We start from the raw sequence: 21095 nt of genomic DNA on the forward strand, positions 1-21095 counted from the left end.
GTGACTTAGGAAGGAGTTAGGGGGAGGAGCCTCAATGCTAACTATCATAGCCACTTTAGCATAGGGACCTCTGATGCTAACTATCATAGCAACATTAGCATAGGGACCTCTGATGCTAACTATCATAGCCACTTTAGCATAGGGACCTCTGATGCTAACTATCATAGCAACATTAGCATAGGGACCTCTGATGCTAACTATCATAGCCACTTTAGCATAGGGACCTCTGATGCTAACTATCATAGCAACATTAGCATAGGGACCTCTGATGCTAACTATCATAGCCACTTTAGCATAGGGACCTCTGGTGCTAACTATCATAGCCACTTTAGCATAGGGACCTCTGGTGCTAACTATCATAGCCACTTTAGCATAGGGACCTCTGGTGCTAACTATCATAGCCACTTTAGCATAGGGACCTCTGATGCTAACTATCATAGCCACTTTAGCATAGGGACCTCTGGTGCTAACTATCATAGCCACTTTAGCATAGGGACCTCTGGTGCTAACTATCATAGCCACTTTAGCATAGGGACCTCTGATGCTAACTATCATAGCCACTTTAGCATAGGGACCTCTGGTGCTAACTATCATAGCCACTTTAGCATAGGGACCTCTGATGCTAACTATCATAGCCACTTTAGCATAGGGACCTCTGGTGCTAACTATCATAGCCACTTTAGCATAGGGACCTCTGATGCTAACTATCATAGCCACTTTAGCATAGGGACCTCTGATGCTAACTATCATAGCCACTTTAGCATAGGGACCTCTGGTGCTAACTATCATAGCCACTTTAGCATAGGGACCTCTGATGCTAACTATCATAGCCACTTTAGCATAGGGACCTCTGGTGCTAACTATCATCGCCACTTTAGCATAGGGACCTCTGATGCTAACTATAATAGCCACTTTAGCATAGGGACCTCTGATGCTAACTATCATAGCCACTTTAGCATAGGGACCTCTGGTGCTAACTATCATCGCCACTTTAGCATAGGGACCTCTGATGCTAACTATCATAGCCACTTTAGCATAGGGACCTCTGGTGCTAACTATCATAGCCACTTTAGCATAGGGACCTCTGATGCTAACTATAATAGCCACTTTAGCATAGGGACCTCTGATGCTAACTATCATAGCCACTTTAGCATAGGGACCTCTGGTGCTAACTATCATAGCCACTTTAGCATAGGGACCTCTGATGCTAACTATCATAGCCACTTTAGCATAGGGACCTCTGATGCTAACTATCATAGCCACTTTAGCATAGGGACCTCTGATGCTAACTAACCGTTGATTAGGAGCTATGTCCCATATCCCCTTTCTCTCTCTCCTCTGTGATGTGTTTGAGGCCTGTAGTAAATCCCCCCTCTCTCTCTGTGATGTGTTCGAGGCCTGTAGTAAATCCCTGCTCTCTCTCTGTGATGTGTTCGAGGCCTGTAGTAAATCCCTGCTCTCTCTCTGTGGTGCGTTCGAGGCCTGTAGTAAATCCCTGCTCTCTCTCTGTGATGCGTTCGAGGCCTGTAGTAAATCCCTGCTCTCTCTCTGTGATGCGTTCGAGGCCTGTAGTAAATCCCTGCTCTCTCTCTGTGATGTGTTCGAGGCCTGTAGTAAATCCCTGCTCTCTCTCTCTCTGTGATGCGTTCGAGGCCTGTAGTAAATCCCTGCTCTCTCTCTGTGATGTGTTCGAGGCCTGTAGTAAATCCCTGCTCTCTCCTCTGTGATGCGTTCGAGGCCTGTAGTAAATCCCCACTCTCTCTCTCTCTGTGATGCGTTCGAGGCCTGTAGTAAATCCCTGCTCTCTCTCCAGGTGCCGCAGACATGTCGACCCAAGCGCCGACGTTCACGCAGCCGCTGCAGAGCGTCGTGGCACTAGAGGGAAGTGCCGCGACGTTCCAAGCGCAAGTCAGCGGTGAGTATTTATACACAAATACTGTATACTTATAAACTTCGTACGTTCATTGTGTTTACTTGTATTCTAGTATCACTTTTTAGGTTCGTTTTGGCAGACACTAAGGTTAGAGATGTTTCAGCGCCCTCTGCAGGCCGTCATCAGAAGTATCCACTTCTGATGACGGCCTGCAGATGGCGCTGAAACATGTAAAGGTAAAAGATCTTTAACATCTCTAACCTTAGTGTCTGCCAAAACGAACCTAAAAAGTGATACTGTATACTTGTACTTCTTACTACAATAGACACAAGTCAGCGTGAGTATTTATACACAAATATACCTATACTATATACTTATTTATTTCGCTTAAGTTCATTCCCAGTTTTCTTTAGGTTGACTATTTATAGTTTCACTTCCTGATTGGACACTGACAGGAAGTGACATAGTTGAAGGCAAACCATTTTAAACTGTTGCCGTGGCGACCATGTTTAGCCAATGGGAAAAGAGTCAAAGTGAGCTTTACCTTCATCTATGTCACTTCCTGTTTTAAACATTCAAATCAAAATAACTTTTCTGCCCAACGTTTCTTCACTAAACTCGCTGCTTCACTGGAGAGAATGATTGATTTGAAAGCTAAGACCCGCTGTGACCCGCTGTGACCCTCCTGTGCCCCCCTGTGACCCGTGTTGACCCGCTGTGCCCCGCTGTGCCCCCCTGTGACCCCCTGTGCCCCCCTGTGACCCACTGTGCCCCTCCTGTGACCCGCTGTGACCCTCCTGTGCCCCCCTGTGACCCGCTGTGACCCACTGTGCCCCTCCTGTGACCCGCTGTGACCCCCTGTGCCCCCCCTGTGCCCCCCTGTGCCCCCCCTGTGCCCCTCCTGTGCCCCCCCTGTGCCCCCCTGTGCCCTCCTGTGCCCCGCCCCCTCAGGTCACCCAGTTCCAGAGGTGAGCTGGTTCCGTGATGGCCAGGTTCTGTCCGCCGCGTCTCTTCCCGGTGTGAGGATCTCGTTCAGCGAAGGCCGCGCTGTCCTGATGATCCCCGCCGTGAACGCCTCGCACAGCGGACGCTTCTCTGTCCGAGCCACCAACGCCACGGGCCAAGCCACGTCCACCGCCGAGCTGCTGGTCACCGGTGAGTCAGGGCGCCGCGAGGTGCCCGCCCCCCCCACGCTAAAGCACTGTTTTCAACCTGTGTTCAGCCATTTTACATTGAAATAATCACGAGGCGCCACCAGCAGAACATGTTCTCCTCAAAGTGTCTTGAATAGGAACCGTATAGTCTCACTCGCCACAGCGCCTCCATCACTAATGCTCCGGTCTCAAAGAACTCCCTGATATGGAAGAGTGTGGTCACTCTGCCGATCACCAGCACAGACACTCAAACACTACAGTATTTGTGGATAATAATACATTTGTTTAAAAAAAAAACAACAGGTGAAATTGGATAATTTCCCAAAGCACAGCAGACAATATCTCACAGCGCACTAGTGGATGAAAAACACTGCACTAAAGAACCAGAGAGCCAGAGAACCAGAGAACCAGAGAACCAGAGAGCCAGAGAACCAGAGAGCCAGAGAACCAGAGAGCCAGAGAACCAGAGAACCAGAGAACCAGAGAGCCAGAGAGCCAGAGAGCCAGAGAACCAGAGAACCAGAGAACCAGAGAACCAGAGAACTAGAGAACCAGAGAACCAGAGAACCAGAGAGCCAGAGAACCAGAGAGCCAGAGAACCAGAGAGCCAGAGAGCCAGAGAACCAGAGAGCCAGAGAGCCAGAGAGCCAGAGAGCCAGAGAACCAGAGAACCAGAGAGCCAGAGAGCCCAGAGAGCCAGAGAGCCAGAGAGCCAGAGAGCCAGAGAGCCAGAGAACCAGAGAACCAGAGAACCAGAGAGCCAGAGAGCCAGAGAGCCAGAGAGCCAGAGAGCCAGAGAGCCAGAGAGCCAGAGAGCCAGAGAACCAGAGAACCAGAGAACCAGAGAGCCAGAGAGCCAGAGAACCAGAGAACCATGTATATGTATATATACATATATACATATACATATACATGTATACATATACATATAGTATATACATACATATATACATATACATATATACATAGAGTTTAATAACACACAGAAACTCCTGAGTCTGAGTGAATCTAAGGCAGTGACTGTCAGTCCTTTGTGTCAGTGACGAGTCTGTTTGATGCTAAAATGTTGATCATCTAGAACCAGAAAACACATCCATGACGTCAGATCTGCACATTCACAATGTCAGATTTATCTATATGTCAACAAATGTGGCAAGAACAAGGAAGTCATGTTTTCCTTTAATCCTGAGCCTGGACCACCTGGATCTGAAGAGAGAAGATCCACGAGTCCAGACTGGGGTAGTTTAGTTCCCAAAGGAAGGGCCTAAAGAGAGACACTGGGCAGAGTGACTGAGGCGACACCACAGACTCATCACTCCAATGTTCTTCTTAAACGGCCTGAGGAGGAGCTCACACCTGCTGCTGAGGAGCAGCTGGACAAACCTCCCTCAGGAATCACACACACTGACCCCCCAGCACAGAAGTTACAGAAAACAACCAGAAACCAGATGACGGGATGTGTTTTTGACCCTGCAGATCCACATGTGCCTCTGTCTCACAGTCACACGTCAGGGATGTGTTTTTGACCCTGCAGATCCACATGTGCCTCTGTCTCACAGTCACACGTCAGGGATGTGTTTTTGACCCTGCAGATCCACATGTGCCTCTGTCTCACAGTCACACGTCAGGGATGTGTTTTTGATCCTGCAGATCCACATGTGCCTCTGTCTCACAGTCACACGTCAGGGATGTGTTTTTGATCCTGCAGATCCACATGTGCCTCTGTGTCACAGTCACACGTCAGGGCTGAGTTCATGAACACACTTATATCTGAGTTTAAACAGATCCTGTAAATGTTCCTGACTCTCTCCTCCGTCTCTCCGCTGCAGCTGAGACCGCTCCGCCGGTGTTTGTGCAGCGCCTCCAGAGCGCCACCGTGAGGACGGGCAGTGCGGTGCGTCTGGACATCCGAGTGTCTGGCATCCCCACGCCCGTCGTTAAGTTCTACCGCGAAGGAGCCGAGATCCCGAGCTCGGCCGACTTCCAGATCATCCAAGACCAAGACCTGCACAGCCTGCTGATCCGAGAGGCCTTCCCCGAGGACAGCGGCACGTACTCGGCTACGGCCAGCAACAGCGCCGGGAGGGCCACGTGCACGGCCGAGCTGCTGGTGCAAGGTACGCCCACAACGCCCACGCCAACACCAACAACGCCCACACTGCCCACACTGCCCACACCAACACCAACACTAACACCAGCAACAGCGCCGGGAGAGCCACGTGCACGGCCGAGCTGCTGGTGCAAGGTACGCCCACACTGCCCACGCCCACACTGCTCACACCAACACCAACAACACCCACACTAACACCAGCAACAGCGCCGGGAGGGCCACGTGCACGGCCGAGCTGCTGGTGCAAGGTACGCCCACACTGCCCACAATGCCCACACTGCCCACAATGCCCACACTGCCCACAACGCCCACACTGCCCACTTTTTTCTTGTTTTGTCAATTTGTTTCCCTAGTTTTTATTACTAATGTTCTCCCTAACAATTCTCTCTCTCCTCCACCTCCTTTAGCTCCTGTTTTATTCCTCTTTACGTCGTATCAGTTTGAGTTCTGTCTTTGTTTTGGTCGTATCAGTTTGAGTGTTTGGTCTCAGACTGTGCTGTGTTTCCAGGAGAAGAAGCCGTTCCTGCAAAGAAGACAAAGATAATCACCACGTCCAGACGAGTCGAGAAGGTCAGTCTCTATACCCACACTTCAAATCAGAGTTATTCCTTTATTCAGGAACAGATGAAGAGACAATAAGACAATAAGACAATAATAAAGAGACAATAAAACAATAATAATGAGACAATAAGGCAATAATAAAGAGAGAAGTGGTAAGTAGTAAGTAAGTAATCGTTATTTATACAGCACCTTTCACAGACAAAGGACAAAGTTCTTCACAACACAGTAAAAGCAGAAATTACATACAATACACAGAAATCACAGCAGCCCAAAAGTAGCTAAATAAAAGCTTGAACAAATAAATGTGTCTTAAGGTCGCTTTTGAAAGAATCAACCGAGTCAATAGACGATCATTCCAGAGCCTGGAAGGATCGGTCGCCTCTAGTACGAAAACTCGTACGTGGAACCTTTAGCAGATTCTGATCCTCAGACCTCAGAGCCTCACAGGGTGTAAGGCTGGACCAGAGCACTGATATAAGGAGGAGCCTGATCCTCAGACCTCAGAGCCTCACAGACCTCAGAGCCTCACAGGGTGTAAGGCTGGACCAGAGCACTGATATAAGAAGGAGCTCTGAAGGCGAGAACCAGAACTTTAAACTCGATCCTAAAGGACACTGGCAGCCAATGAAGCTGGTTTAAAATAGGGGACATGTGGGTCCTCCAGAATTCTCACTGCAGAGTTTTGCACTAACTGCAGTCGAGAAGCTCCTTCTTGTTAAGACATGAAAACAAACCATTACAGTCGTCTAAACGTGAAGACACAAATGCATGGATGATCAGCTCCAAATCATTACGTGAGACCATATTCCTAAGTTTCGAAATGTTCCTCAGCTGAAAGAAGCAGTTCCTGGTTATCTGCTCACAGTGCTGCACTAATGACATGTCTTTGTCAAAAATAACTCCCAAGTTACGAAGGCTTGGTTTCGCAGACTGGCCTAAGTCACCCAGGAACTGTTTAATCCCTGGAATTGAATCATCAGGTGCGATTACCAGGGTTTCCGTTTTGTCTGCATTTAGCTGCAAAGAGTTATCGCTGAGCCACTGTTTTATTTTTTCACTAGACAATGGAGCAGAGAGTTTAACTTCTGGATTTCGGACGGTTTAAAGGAACAGTAAAGCTGGATATCGTCAGCAAATAGGTGGAAAGAAACATCACTGAACCTTTGGATGATCTTTCCCAAAGGGATCAAGTACAACAAAAACAAGACGGGACCTAAAGCGGACCCTTGAGGCACTCCACACAACAAACCCACAGACGGGGTTAGGTCAGCTGTAACACTAAAGCTACGCCCGATAAGGATGAGGAGGAGAACCACTGTAGCATAACAAGCCCTGATGTTCTCACTCGTGTTCAGCCTGGGCTCGAGTTTCACACTCGCTCCACCCGGATCTCACTGTGGGCACTTCTCTTTAACCCCGCCTTTCCTCCAGTTTGGCTTCACCCAAATCTAAAAGCTGCTTGAAAATAAAAAGAAGAGACTAGAATCATCCAAACAAATATTTAAATCACCAGAACAACAGGTCTGTGCTTTGTTACCTGTGATTATTATAGGTTTAAAGTGACTTTTAATCGACTGAAACTAAAGTGTAGAAGAGTTTTCAGACCAGTGCGTCTGCGAGGTGTGAAAGTGAGAGTCGCGCCTCCACCCCCGCGACGCCTCCGAGGTTAGAGGAGCTGCACTTTAGGCCAGTGTCAAACCAACATAAACGTCTCTCTTTAGATCCAGCTGCTGATGCTGTTGCTCCGGGACAGATCCAGCTGCTGATGCTGTTGCTTCTGCTTTATTTTACAACAATTTCTCGAATAATGTGTCAGAGAGTTCCAGGACCAGGTTTTAGAGGCCGGCTTAAAGAGCTGTTGGATTCACACTGACTCAAAAGCGCCGCTCTCAGGTCGAAAGCTGAACTGCAGCCTGTGTGAGCAGGAGAGTGAGGCCAGTGTTTTTCCAAACTGAGATCTGTTCTTACCTGAGCTTAGACGAGTTGATGAGTAACTGTCTGGTCTTTACACGTGCACTCAGTCATGCTAATATTGTTAGCATTAGCCTCTCCTAGCATAAGTCTAGCTCCTAACTGGGGTGAGTTAGAAGTGAGCGAGCTGTTTAAATACAGTTACAGGAGCCTTTACAGCAGGGAGGCTGTTTTCTTTATTGTAAACAGACCGAGGGCCGAAGCCGCTGATTATTGGCCCAAAGTAAAGCACAACACTGGAAAAATACCATCATGAGATAAATGCTAGAATTAAAGTTCTTCTATGTTGAATTTGAGTCAGTTTGAACTTATCCAAGATACAACAGCTATAGCACCAATGGAACAAGGATAAAAAAACAAAAAACAAAATATCTGAGTTAAGAGAATTACTACTACTGGAGGTTTTATCTCATCCAAAACCAGACCAAATCTAATGAAAACTTAGATTTAATCTCTTAATTCAAGTAGATTTATGTCATTTCTTCCTTAAAACGATAATTCTTTTTCCAGTGCACGTCCTTCATATGCCTCATTAGCCGCATTGACAGTATTTCCATCTATTTTTCTCCCATTCAGCCCCACTACTGTTCAAAGTACTCTGTGATTTGTGTAATAGTGTTTCTCAAAATCATCTTAAGGCCAGAGGTTCTGTGCCGGAGGGCCGGATTTGGCCCTCGGGCCTGACGTTGCTGACCCTGCTTTACAGGATCCAGTTCTAGTCACACAAAAGGACACATGTGAATGTTCTGAGGTGATGAAAAGAGGAACTATATCGTGAGGCGTAGGAACACCTGGAGCACCTCGACGATGAAGAATAAAGTTCCTAACCTGAGCCTCTCGTCCACAGAAAACAGAAACCACAGTGCACATGGAGGCCGTGGGTCTGACGCGAAAGACTCCGCCCAGAGTCCCGCCCAAACCCACCTCCAAGTCCCCGCCCTCCGCCCCCTCCCCTGTCGCCAAGGTCGCGGGCGCCAGGCAACAGTCTCCATCACCGGTGCGGCACGTCAAGGCGCCCACGCCCACGCCGTCCAAGTAAGAACCGCCCCCTTTCCCCAGTTTCCCTCCTCACAGTTTCCCTCCCCAGTTTCCCTCCTCACAGTTTCCCTCCTCAGTTTCCCTCCTCACAGTTTCCCTCCTCTCAGTTTCCCTCCTCAGTTTCCCTCCTCTCAGTTTCCCTCCTCAGTTTCCCTCCTCAGTTTCCCTCCTCAGTTTCCCTCCTCAGTTTCCCTCCTCATAGTTTCCCTCCTCAGTTTCCCTCCTCAGTTTCCCTCCTCACAGTTTCCCTCCTCAGTTTCCCTCCTCATAGTTTCCCTCCTCAGTTTCCCTCCTCAGTTTCCCTCCTCAGTTTCCCTCCTCAGTTTCCCTCCTCACAGTTTCCCTCCTCACAGTTTCCCTCCTCACAGTTTCCCTCCTCATAGTTTCCCTCCTCAGTTTCCCTCCTCAGTTTCCCTCCTCAGTTTCCCTCCTCACAGTTTCCCTCCTCACAGTTTCCCTCCTCACAGTTTCCCTCCTCATAGTTTCCCTCCTCAGTTTCCCTCCTCAGTTTCCCTCCTCAGTTTCCCTCCTCAGTTTCCCTCCTCATAGTTTCCCTCCTCATAGTTTCCCTCCTCAGTTTCCCTCCTCAGTTTCCCTCCTCACAGTTTCCCTCCTCACAGTTTCCCTCCTCATAGTTTCCCTCCTCAGTTTCCCTCCTCAGTTTCCCTCCTCAGTTTCCCTCCTCAGTTTCCCTCCTCATAGTTTCCCTCCTCAGTTTCCCTCCTCACAGTTTCCCTCCTCAGTTTCCCTCCTCAGTTTCCCTCCTCAGTTTCCCTCCTCATAGTTTCCCTCCTCAGTTTCCCTCCTCAGTTTCCCTCCTCAGTTTCCCTCCTCAGTTTCCCTCCTCATAGTTTCCCTCCTCAGTTTCCCTCCTCAGTTTCCCTCCCCAGTTTCCCTCCTCACAGTTTCCCTCCCCAGTTTCCCTCCTCACAGTTTCCCTCCCCAGTTTCCCTCCTCACAGTTTCCCTCCTCAGTTTCCCTCCTCACAGTTTCCCTCCTCTCAGTTTCCCTCCTCAGTTTCCCTCCTCAGTTTCCCTCCTCAGTTTCCCTCCTCAGTTTCCCTCCTCATAGTTTCCCTCCTCAGTTTCCCTCCTCAGTTTCCCTCCTCAGTTTCCCTCCTCAGTTTCCCTCCTCAGTTTCCCTCCTCATAGTTTCCCTCCTCAGTTTCCCTCCTCACAGTTTCCCTCCTCAGTTTCCCTCCTCAGTTTCCCTCCTCAGTTTCCCTCCTCAGTTTCCCTCCTCAGTTTCCCTCCTCAGTTTCCCTCCTCAGTTTCCCTCCTCATAGTTTCCCTCCTCAGTTTCCCTCCTCACAGTTTCCCTCCTCAGTTTCCCTCCTCAGTTTCCCTCCTCAGGTTCCCTCCTCAGTTTCCCTCCTCAGTTTCCCTCCTCAGTTTCCCTCCTCAGTTTCCCTCCTCACAGTTTCCCTCCTCAGTTTCCCTCCTCAGTTTCCCTCCTCAGTTTCCCTCCTCAGTTTCCCTCCTCAGTTTCCCTCCTCACAGTTTCCCTCCTCAGGTTCCCTCCTCAGTTTCCCTCCTCAGTTTCCCTCCTCAGTTTCCCTCCTCAGTTTCCCTCCTCTCAGTTTCCCTCCTCAGTTTCCCTCCTCACAGGTTCCCTCCTCAGTTTCCCTCCTCAGTTTCCCTCCTCAGTTTCCCTCCTCAGTTTCCCTCCTCACAGTTTCCCTCCTCAGTTTCCCTCCTCAGTTTCCCTCCTCACAGTTTCCCTCCTCAGTTTCCCTCCTCGTTTTCCCTCCTCACACTTTCCCTCCTCAGTTTCCCTCCTCAGTTTCCCTCCTCAGTTTCCCTCCTCAGTTTCCCTCCTCAGTTTCCCTCCTCACACTTTCCCTCCTCAGTTTCCCTCCTCAGTTTCCCTCCTCACAGTTTCCCTCCTCAGTTTCCCTCCTCACAGTTTCCCTCCTCAGTTTCCCTCACACTTTCCCTCCTCAGTTTCCCTCCTCAGTTTCCCTCCTCAGTTTCCCTCCTCGTTTTCCCTCCTCACACTTTCCCTCCTCAGTTTCCCTCCTCAGTTTCCCTCCTCAGTTTCCCTCCTCAGTTTCCCTCCTCTCCCGTGCTCCTGTGTGATATAGTTTGCTTTATAACCTGTTTCTCTCTGTCTTCAGAGCGGCGGGAGGAGCTGCAGATGTTCCTCCTCCATGGAAGAAGATGGGGCCCCCTAGTGGACAGCCCCAGCCAGAGCGACAGGTCAGACCCCTGTTCTTTACCTCTTTTTGCTTTGTCTCTTCCGGTCGAGCGCGAGGCCGGTTCATGTAAACGGAGAACGAGGGAGAACATTCTGACGTTTAGTCGACTGATTTGTTAAAATGTCCGAAACACGGCTTTGTTTTCGTGCAGTGACTGAGTTATGTGGGCGTCTCCAGCCTCATGTTGACACATAGGAGAAAAGGGGCGGGGCACAGTTCATGGCGACGCCCACGCGAGCCTCCGGAATAAGGTGAATGAACCTGACTAAAGTGTGACCTTTGACCTTTGTGCAGGTGGCAGAGGCAGCACTTCCTGTAGAAGAAGGAGTGGTCCCGCCCTCCATGGTCGCTGTGAGTGTGGGCGTTTCTCCTCAGACTCACATTACTGGACAAACTGCTGAGAACACAGCTCGTGGAGAACATCAGCGAGGGCGGGGTCATCAGGGCGTGGTCATCAGGACGGGGTCATCAGGGGAGGGTCATCAGGGCGGGGTCATCAGGGCGGGGTCATCAGGGGAGGGTCATCAGGGGAGGGTCATCAGGGCGGGGTCAACAGGGCGGGGTCATCAGGGCGGGGTCATCAGGGCGGGGTCATCAGGGCGGGGTCATCAGGGGAGGGTCATCAGGGCGGGGTCATCAGGGGAGGGTCATCAGGGCGGGGTCATCAGGGGAGGGTCATTAAGGGAGGGTCATCAGGGGAGGGTCATCAGGGCGGGGTCATCAGGGGAGGGTCATCAGGGCGGGGTCATCAGGGGAGGGTCATCAGGGCGGGGTCATCAGGGGAGGGTCATCAGGGCGGGGTCATCAGGGGAGGGTCATCAGGGCGGGGTCATCAGGGGAGGGTCATCAGGGCGGGGTCATCAGGGGAGGGTCATCAGGGCGGGGTCATCAGGGCGGGGTCATCAGGGGAGGGTCATTAAGGGAGGGTCATCAGGGGAGGGTCATCAGGGCGGGGTCATCAGGGCGGGGTCATCAGGGCGGGGTCACCAGGGGAGGGTCATTAGGGGAGGGTCATCAGGGGAGGGTCATTAGGGGAGGGTCATCAGGGGAGGGTCATCAGGGGAGGGTCATCAGGGGAGGGTCACCAGGGGAGGGTCATCAGGGGAGGGTCACCAGGGGAGGGTCATCAGGGGAGGGTCATCAGGGCGGGGTCATCAGGGCGGGGTCACCAGGGGAGGGTCATTAGGGGAGGGTCATTAGGGGAGGGTCATTAGGGGAGGGTCATCAGGGGAGGGTCATCAGGGCGGGGTCATCAGGGGAGGGTCATTAGGGGAGGGTCATTAGGGGAGGGTCATGTGATACAGTTTCTACATTTCCCCCCCCTCGAGCTGAGCTACAATCACACACCAGTAAAATGAATCCAGGAGTTTCCCAGATGGAAATGATCATCACGTCTCCAGGACAAAGAAACTATGATTGTTCTAATATGTTCTTTACGTGTTCTTTACCCACGGCCGCCATTTTGGAAAGACCAGCGTGTCTCGCATTTCAGGCTCATTTTTAACGAGCATCAAGCACATGTGTGTAACATGTTGGAAGTTCCTCCACATGTGTGTGAGAAGTTTAAATAATCTCAGGGTTGTGTAAATTCTCTAAGCGTAAAAGAGGCGTCTCACTTTATTATTATTATGTAGAATTCACATTTCATCATTTCATTATTCCAGCCTCTGCCTCAGGGTCAGGGAGAGGAGCAGGCGGCTCCTCCTGATCATGGTTTTACATCATGGTTAGATCTGATGATCACATTATGATCATGAGACGCTGCACGGTCATGAGTGAACATGTGAACAGCAGGGGGCGCAAAACACAGCCCTGGGGGAGCCCGGGGCTGACATTCAGCAAAGCCACCAGCAAGTCCAGGATCTGAGTTTGTCAATCAGCTGAGCATATGTTTCCTCCTCCTGACCTCCTCCTGACCTCCTCCTGACCTCCTCCTGACCTCCTCCTGACCTCCTCCTGACCTCCTGACCTCCTCCTGACCTCCTGACCTCCTGACCTCCTCCTCTCTCCCCCAGGGCCTCACTAACCAGACGGTGTTTTCGTTGGTTTAGTTTAGTTTAGTTTGGTTTAGTCCTGTTTCCTCCTGACCTCCTCCTGACCTCCTCCTGACCTCCTCCTGACCTCCTGACCTCCTCCTGACCTCCTCCTGACCTCCTCCTGACCTCCTGACCTCCTCCTGACCTCCTCCTGACCTCCTCCTGACCTCCTGACCTCCTCCTGACCTCCTCCTGACCTCCTCCTCTCTCCCCCAGGGCCTCACCAACCAGACGGTGTTTTAGTTGGTTTAGTTTGGTTTAGTCCTGTTTCCTCCTGACCTCCTGACCTCCTGACCTCCTCCTGACCTCCTCCTGACCTCCTCCTGACCTCCTCCTCTCTCCCCCAGGGCCTCACTAACCAGACGGTGACCGAGGGCGACGGCGTGACGCTGCGTTGCCAGATCAGCGGGTGTCCGGCGCCCGTGGTCATGTGGTTCCGGGAGGATTTCCGGATCCAGGACTCGGTGGACTTTCACATGAGCTTCGAGAGGGGCGTGGCCCAGCTGGTGATCAGGGAGGCCTTCGCCGAAGACAGCGGGCGCTTCACCTGCACCGCCACCAACCAGGCGGGCACCACCTCCAGCTCCTGCTTCCTCCTGGTGCAGGGTGAGGCGCACTATAGCTACTCCCTCTAACCGGGCTCTCTGATCCAAATATGGTCATTTCCTCTGTGGGAGGAGCAGCAGAAACACACACAGGGCATGTGCAGACTGACCTCTGACCTTTACACAGACTGACCTCTGACCTTTACAGGGCATGTGCAGACACAGACTGACCTCTGACCTCTGACCTTTACAGAGACTGACCTCTGACCTCTGACCCTTACAGGGCATGTGCAGACACACACTGACCTCTGACCTTTACAGGACATGTGCAGACACACACTGACCTCTGACCTTTAGCCTCTGAGACACTTTACACACTCACTGTTTCTCACGAGGATCTGCTGATGTTTCAGTGTCTGAAGAAATGGAAACGAGAGACGAGGCTGAGGCTCCAGAGCAGCAGCCGGAGAAACTGTGAGTACCAACTATAGCACCTCCTGCTGACCTCCTGCTGACCTCCTCCTGCTGACCCCTGACCTCCTCCTCTCCTCCTCTCCTCCTCTCCTCCTCCTCCTCCTCTCCTGACCTCCTCCTCTCTCCTGCAGAGAGCCTGAGCCGGTGGAGCCTGAGGAGCAGGTCCCGGAGCAGGACATGACGGCCCCCGTCTTCACGCTGACCCCCCAGGTGCAGCGGTTGGTGGAGGGGGGCAGCGTGCTCTTCCAGGCCACAGTGCAGGGCCTGCCACGCCCCCAGGTGGTGTGGAAGAAGAACGGCATCCCCATCGCTACGGGATACAGGTGAGTCCCCGCCCCCCCACGCCCCCCACGCCCCCCCCGGGCCCCCCCTGCACAGGTGTTTAACCCTCCTCACGTTACAGATACAAAGTGACTTACAAGAAGGAGACGGGCGAGTGCCGCCTGGAGATCTCCATGACCTTCGCCGACGACGCCGGAGAGTACTCGGTGTGGATCAAGAACCAGAGAGGAGAGGCCAGCGCCTCCGCCAGCCTGCTGGAGGAAGGTACGGGTAACCTGGGCCAGACCGGGCCAGACCGGACTAAAACACGACTAAACCTGACACTAAAGGAGAGGCCAGCGCCTCCGCCAGCCTGCTGGAGGAAGGTACGGGTACCCTGGGCCAAACCGGGACAGACCGGGACAAACCGGGACAAACCGGGACAAACCGGGACAACCTGGGACAAACCAGGACAAACCGGGACAAACCAGGACAAACCGGGACAAACCAGACTAAAACACGACTAAACCTAAAGGAGAGGCCAGCGCCTCCGCCAGCCTGCTGGAGGAAGGTACGGGTGACCGGGACAAACCGGGACAAACCAGGCCAAAGCTAACAGTCTGGTCTCACTCTCTGGTCTCACTCTCTGGTCTCACTCTCTGGTCTCACTCTCTGGTCTCTCTGGTCTCTCTGGTCTCACTCTCTGGTCTCTCTGGTCTCACTCTCTGGTCTCACTCTCTGGTCTCACTCTCTGGTCTCACTCTCTGGTCTCACTCTCTGGTCTCTCTGGTCTCTCTGGTCTCTCTGGTCTCTCTCTCTGGTCTCACTCTCTGGTCTCTCTGGTCTCACTCTCTGGTCTCTCTGGTCTCACTCTCTGGTCTCTCTGGTCTCTCTGGTCTCTCTGGTCTCTCTGGTCTCTCTGGTCTCTCTGGTCTCTCTGGTCTCTCTGGTCTCTCTGGTCTCTCTGGTCTCACTCTCTGGTCTCTCTGGTCTCTCTGGTCTCTCTGGTCTCTCTGGTCTCTCTGGTCTCACTCTCTGGTCTCTCTGGTCTCTCTGGTCTCACTCTCTGGTCTCTCTGGTCTCACTCTCTGGTCTCTCTGGTCTCACTCTCTGGTCTCTCTGGTCTCTCTGGTCTCACTCTCTGGTCTCTCTGGTCTCACTCTCTGGTCTCTCTGGTCTCTCTGGTCTCACTCTCTGGTCTCTCTGGTCTCACTCTCTGGTCTCTCTGGTCTCTCTGGTCTCTCTGGTCTCACTCTCTGGTCTCTCTGGTCTCACTCTCTGGTCTCTCTGGTCTCTCTGGTCTCTCTGGTCTCTCTGGTCTCACTCTCTGGTCTCTCTGGTCTCACTCTCTGGTCTCTCTGGTCTCTCTGGTCTCACTCTCTGGTCTCTCTGGTCTCTCTGGTCTCTCTGGTCTCTCTGGTCTCTCTGGTCTCTCTGGTCTCTCTGGTCTCACTCTCTGGTCTCTCTGGTCTCACTCTCTGGTCTCTCTGGTCTCTCTGGTCTCACTCTCTGGTCTCTCTCTGGTCTCTCTGGTCTCACTCTCTGGTCTCTCTGGTCTCACTCTCTGGTCTCTCTGGTCTCTCTGGTCTCACTCTCTGGTCTCTCTGGTCTCTCTGGTCTCTCTGGTCTCTCTGGTCTCTCTGGTCTCACTCTCTGGTCTCTCTGGTCTCACTCTCTGGTCTCTCTGGTCTCTCTGGTCTCTCTGGTCTCTCTGGTCTCTCTGGTCTCACTCTCTGGTCTCTCTGGTCTCACTCTCTGGTCTCTCTGGTCTCTCTGGTCTCTCTGGTCTCTCTGGTCTCTCTGGTCTCACTCTCTGGTCTCTCTGGTCTCTCTGGTCTCTCTGGTCTCTCTGGTCTCACTCTCTGGTCTCTCTGGTCTCTCTGGTCTCTCTGGTCTCTCTCTGGTCTCTCTGGTCTCTCTGGTCTCTCTGGTCTCTCTGGTCTCTCTGGTCTCACTGGTCTCACTCTCTGGTCTCTCTGGTCTCACTCTCTGGTCTCTCTGGTCTCTCTGGTCTCACTCTCTGGTCTCTCTGGTCTCTCTGGTCTCTCTGGTCTCTCTGGTCTCTCTGGTCTCACTCTCTGGTCTCTCTGGTCTCTCTGGTCTCACTCTCTGGTCTCTCTGGTCTCACTCTCTGGTCTCTCTGGTCTCTCTGGTCTCACTCTCTGGTCTCTCTGGTCTCTCTGGTCTCTCTGGTCTCTCTGGTCTCACTCTCTGGTCTCTCTGGTCTCACTCTCTGGTCTCTCTGGTCTCTCTGGTCTCACTCTCTGGTCTCTCTGGTCTCACTCTCTGGTCTCTCTGGTCTCTCTGGTCTCACTCTCTGGTCTCTCTGGTCTCACTCTCTGGTCTCTCTGGTCTCTCTGGTCTCACTCTCTGGTCTCTCTGGTCTCTCTGGTCTCTCTGGTCTCTCTGGTCTCTCTGGTCTCTCTGGTCTCACTGGTCTCACTCTCTGGTCTCTCTGGTCTCACTCTCTGGTCTCTCTGGTCTCACTCTCTGGTCTCTGGTCTCACTCTCTGGTCTCTCTGGTCTCTCTGGTCTCTCTGGTCTCTCTGGTCTCTCTGGTCTCTCTGGTCTCTCTGGTCTCTCTGGTCTCTCTGGTCTCTCTGGTCTCTCTGGTCTCACTCTCTGGTCTCTCTGGTCTCTCTGGTCTCTCTGGTCTCACTGGTCTCACTCTCTGGTCTCTCTGGTCTCTCTGGTCTCTCTGGTCTCACTGGTCTCACTCTCTGGTCTCTCTGGTCTCTCTGGTCTCTCTGGTCTCACTGGTCTCACTCTCTGGTCTCTCTGGTCTCTCTGGTCTCTCTGGTCTCACTCTCTGGTCTCTCTGGTCTCTCTGGTCTCACTCTCTGGTCTCTCTGGTCTCTCTGGTCTCTCTGGTCTCACTGGTCTCACTCTCTGGTCTCTCTGGTCTCTCTGGTCTCTCTGGTCTCTCTGGTCTCACTGGTCTCACTCTCTGGTCTCTCTGGTCTCTCTGGTCTCTCTGGTCTCTCTGGTCTCTCTGGTCTCTCTGGTCTCACTCTCTGGTCTCTCTGGTCTCTCTGGTCTCTCTGGTCTCTCTGGTCTCACTCTCTGGTCTCTCTGGTCTCTCTGGTCTCACTCTCTGGTCTCTCTGGTCTCTCTGGTCTCTCTGGTCTCTCTGGTCTCTCTGGTCTCACTCTCTGGTCTCTCTGGTCTCTCTGGTCTCTCTGGTCTCTCTGGTCTCTCTGGTCTCTCTGGTCTCTCTGGTCTCTCTGGTCTCTCTGGTCTCTCTGGTCTCTCTGGTCTCTCTGGTCTCTCTGGTCTCTCTGGTCTCTCTGGTCTCACTCTCTGGTCTCTCTGGTCTCACTCTCTGGTCTCTCTGGTCTCTCTGGTCTCACTCTCTGGTCTCTCTGGTCTCTCTGGTCTCTCTGGTCTCTCTGGTCTCTCTGGTCTCTCTGGTCTCTCTGGTCTCTCTGGTCTCTCTGGTCTCTCTGGTCTCTCTGGTCTCTCTGGTCTCTCTGGTCTCACTCTCTGGTCTCACTCTCTGGTCTCTCTGGTCTCTCTGGTCTCTCTGGTCTCTCTGGTCTCTCTGGTCTCTCTGGTCTCACTCTCGTGTGTGTCTTTGCAGAGGAATACGACGCTTACATAAAGAAACAGGAAGAATCCGTTAAACTACAAGTGACTCAGACGAGCGCCGCCATCACTGTCACGGAGACGGCGGTCATCACCGGACAGGTACCACCAACCCCCCCTCGGCTTTAGATCCCCACTCTGGTCTCTCTCTGGTCTCTGACTCCTCTCTGGTCTCTCTGGTCTCTGACTCCTCTGGTCTCTGACTCCTCTGGGCTCTCTCTGGGCTCTCTCTGGTCTCTGACTCCTCTGGTCTCCTCTCTGGGCTCTCTCTGGGCTCTCTCTGGTCTCTGACTCCTCTCTCCTCTCTGGTCTCTGACTCCTCTGGTCTCTGGTCTCTGACTCCTCTCTGGTCTCTCTCTGGTCTCTCTCTGGTCTCTCTCTGGTCTCTGGTCTCTCTCTGGTCTCTCTCTGGTCTCTCTCTGGTCTCTGACTCCTCTGGTCTCTGGTCTCTGACTCCTCTCTGGTCTCTCTCTGGTCTCTCTCTGGTCTCTCTCTGGTCTCTGGTCTCTCTCTGGTCTCTCTCTGGTCTCTCTCTGGTCTCTCTCTGGTCTCTCTCTGGTCTCTCTCTGGTCTCCTCTCTGGTCTCTGGTCTCTCTCTGGTCTCTCTCTGGTCTCTCTCTGGTCTCTGACTCCTCTGGTCTCTCTCTGGTGTCTCCTCAGGAGTTCCAGCTGTCGGTGGTGGAGATCCGCTTCATGCAGGAGGTGGAGACTCGCCTCCTGCAGATCTCCTACATGGAGCTTCTGACTCAGGACGGAGAAGCTGCTGCTGCCGCCTCCTCAGGAGAGCCTCTGCAGGCCAGCTTCACCTCCACCGTCAAGAACTACCGGATCAGAGCCGGCATGGGGGCCACGTTCCACTGCCAGGCCCAAGGCAACCCCCGACCCAAGGTGAGCCCCGACCCGACCCACCCCTTAGGCCCAAGGTGAGGCCTGACCCAAGGTGAGCCCCGACCCGACACACCCCTTAGGCCCAAGGTGAGCCCCGACCCGACACACCCCTTAGACCCAAGGTGAGCCCCGACCCACCCCTTAGGCCCAAGGTGATCCCCGACCCGACCCACCCCTTAGGCCCAAGGTGATCCCCGACCCGACACACCTCTTAGACCCAAGGTGAGCCTGACCCGACACACACCTTAGACCCAAGGTGAGCCCCGACCTGACACACACCTTAGACCCAAGGTGAGCCCCGACCCAACCCACCCCTTAGACCCAAGGTGAGCCCCGATCCAAGGTGAGCCCCGACCCAACCCACCCCTTAGACCCAAGGTGAGCCCCGATCCAAGGTGAGCCCCGACCCGACCCACCCCTTAGGCCCAGGGTGAGCCCCGACCCGACACACCCCTTAGGCCCAGGGTGAGCCCCGACCCAAGGTGAGCCCCGACCTGACACACCCCTTAGGCCCAGGGTGAGCCCCGACCCACCCCTTAGGCCCAAGGTGAGCCCCGACCCAAGGTGAGCCCCCGACCCAACACACACCTTAGGCCCAAGATGAGCCCTGACCCATCACTGCCAAAGGACAGAGAGTTTTAAAAATATATTGTCCCTTCTTTTACTTTGGATTTAGTTTTTAGAAGACCTGGTTTTGATGGTTTAGGATGTTTTATGACGGTTTATCCTCTCCGTCCCGTAGATGACCTGGTTTAGGATGTTTTATGACGGTTTATCCTCTCCGTCCCGTAGATGACCTGGTTTAGGATGTTTTATGACGGTTTATCTCTCTGTCCCGTAGATGACCTGGTTTATGATGTTTTATGACGGTTTATCCTCTCTGTCCCGTAGATTACCTGGTTTAGGATGTTTTATGACGGTTTATCCTCTCTGTCCCGTAGATGACCTGGTTTAGGATGTTTTATGACGGTTTATCCTCTCTGTCCCGTAGATGACCTGGTTTAGGATGTTTTATGACGGTTTATCCTCTCCGTCCCGTAGATGACCTGGTTTATGATGTTTTATGACGGTTTATCCTCTCTGTCCCGTAGATGACCTGGTTTAGGATGTTTTATGACGGTTTATCCTCTCTGTCCCATAGATTACCTGGTTTAGGATGTTTTATGACGGTTTATCCTCTCCGTCCCGTAGATGACCTGGTTTATGATGTTTTATGACGGTTTATCCTCTCTGTCCCGTAGATGACCTGGTTTATGATGTTTTATGACGGTTTAGGATGTTTTATGACGGTTTATCCTCTCTGTCCCGTAGATGACCTGGTTTAGGATGTTTTATGACGGTTTATCCTCTCTGTCCCGTAGATGACCTGGTTTAGGATGTTTTATGACGGTTTATCCTCTCCGTCCCGTAGATTACCTGGTTTAGGATGTTTTATGACGGTTTATCCTCTCCGTCCCGTAGATGACCTGGTTTAGGATGTTTTATGACGGTTTATCCTCTCTGTCCCGTAGATGACCTGGTTTAGGATGTTTTATGACGGTTTATCCTCTCCGTCCCGTAGATTACCTGGTTTAGGATGTTTTATGACGGTTTATCCTCTCCGTCCCGTAGATGACCTGGTTTATGATGGTTTAGGATGTTTTATGACGGTTTATCCTCTCCGTCCCGTAGATGACCTGGTTCAGGATGTTTTGGGATAGTTTAGGATGTTTTATGATGGTTTATGATGTTTTATGACGGTTTATCCTCTCTGTCCCGTAGATGACCTGGTTTAGGATGTTTTATGACGGTTTATCCTCTCCGTCCCGTAGATGACCTGGTTTATGATGTTTTATGACGGTTTATCCTCTCTGTCCCGTAGATGACCTGGTTTAGGATGTTTTATGACGGTTTATCCTCTCTGTCCCGTAGATGACCTGGTTTAGGATGTTTTATGACGGTTTATCCTCTCCGTCCCGTAGATGACCTGGTTTAGGATGTTTTATGACGGTTTATCCTCTCCGTCCCGTAGATGACCTGGTTTATGATGTTTTATGACGGTTTAGGATGTTTTATGACGGTTTATCCTCTCCGTCCCGTAGATGACCTGGTTTAGGATGTTTTATGACGGTTTATCCTCTCCGTCCCGTAGATTACCTGGTTTAGGATGTTTTATGACGGTTTATCCTCTCCGTCCCGTAGATGACCTGGTTTAGGATGTTTTATGACGGTTTATCTCTCTGTCCCGTAGATGACCTGGTTTAGGATGTTTTATGACGGTTTAGGATGTTTTATGACGGTTTATCTCTCTGTCCCGTAGATGACCTGGTTTAGGATGTTTTATGACGGTTTAGGATGTTTTATGACGGTTTATCCTCTCCGTCCCGTAGATTACCTGGTTTAGGATGTTTTATGACGGTTTA

At 52.1% G+C, this 21095-nt stretch overlaps 1 protein-coding gene across 1 annotated transcript in view; it reads left to right on the forward strand.

Moving 5' to 3' along the window:
- Positions 1 to 1818: 1818 nt before the first annotated feature.
- LOC306968375 (titin-like) overlaps positions 1819 to 21095 on the forward strand; it is a gene marked incomplete at its 3' end in the record, with an annotated part of 138214 nt that continues 118937 nt past the window's right edge. The window contains exons 1-13 of the mRNA XM_079563719.1: positions 1819 to 1915; positions 2825 to 3028; positions 4857 to 5144; positions 5646 to 5707; positions 8517 to 8704; positions 10824 to 10905; positions 11199 to 11255; positions 13288 to 13546; positions 13899 to 13959; positions 14091 to 14282; positions 14363 to 14505; positions 17801 to 17907; positions 18466 to 18693. Of these exons, the coding sequence (XP_079419845.1) occupies positions 1825 to 1915; positions 2825 to 3028; positions 4857 to 5144; positions 5646 to 5707; positions 8517 to 8704; positions 10824 to 10905; positions 11199 to 11255; positions 13288 to 13546; positions 13899 to 13959; positions 14091 to 14282; positions 14363 to 14505; positions 17801 to 17907; positions 18466 to 18693 (1962 nt within the window). The 5' untranslated portion in view covers positions 1819 to 1824. The remainder of the gene's footprint in view (positions 1916 to 2824; positions 3029 to 4856; positions 5145 to 5645; positions 5708 to 8516; positions 8705 to 10823; positions 10906 to 11198; positions 11256 to 13287; positions 13547 to 13898; positions 13960 to 14090; positions 14283 to 14362; positions 14506 to 17800; positions 17908 to 18465; positions 18694 to 21095) is intronic.

This window comes from Gobius niger (assembly GCF_951799975.1).
Source record: "Gobius niger genome assembly, chromosome: 9".
In the NCBI taxonomy this organism is placed as follows: domain Eukaryota; kingdom Metazoa; phylum Chordata; class Actinopteri; order Gobiiformes; family Gobiidae; genus Gobius; species Gobius niger.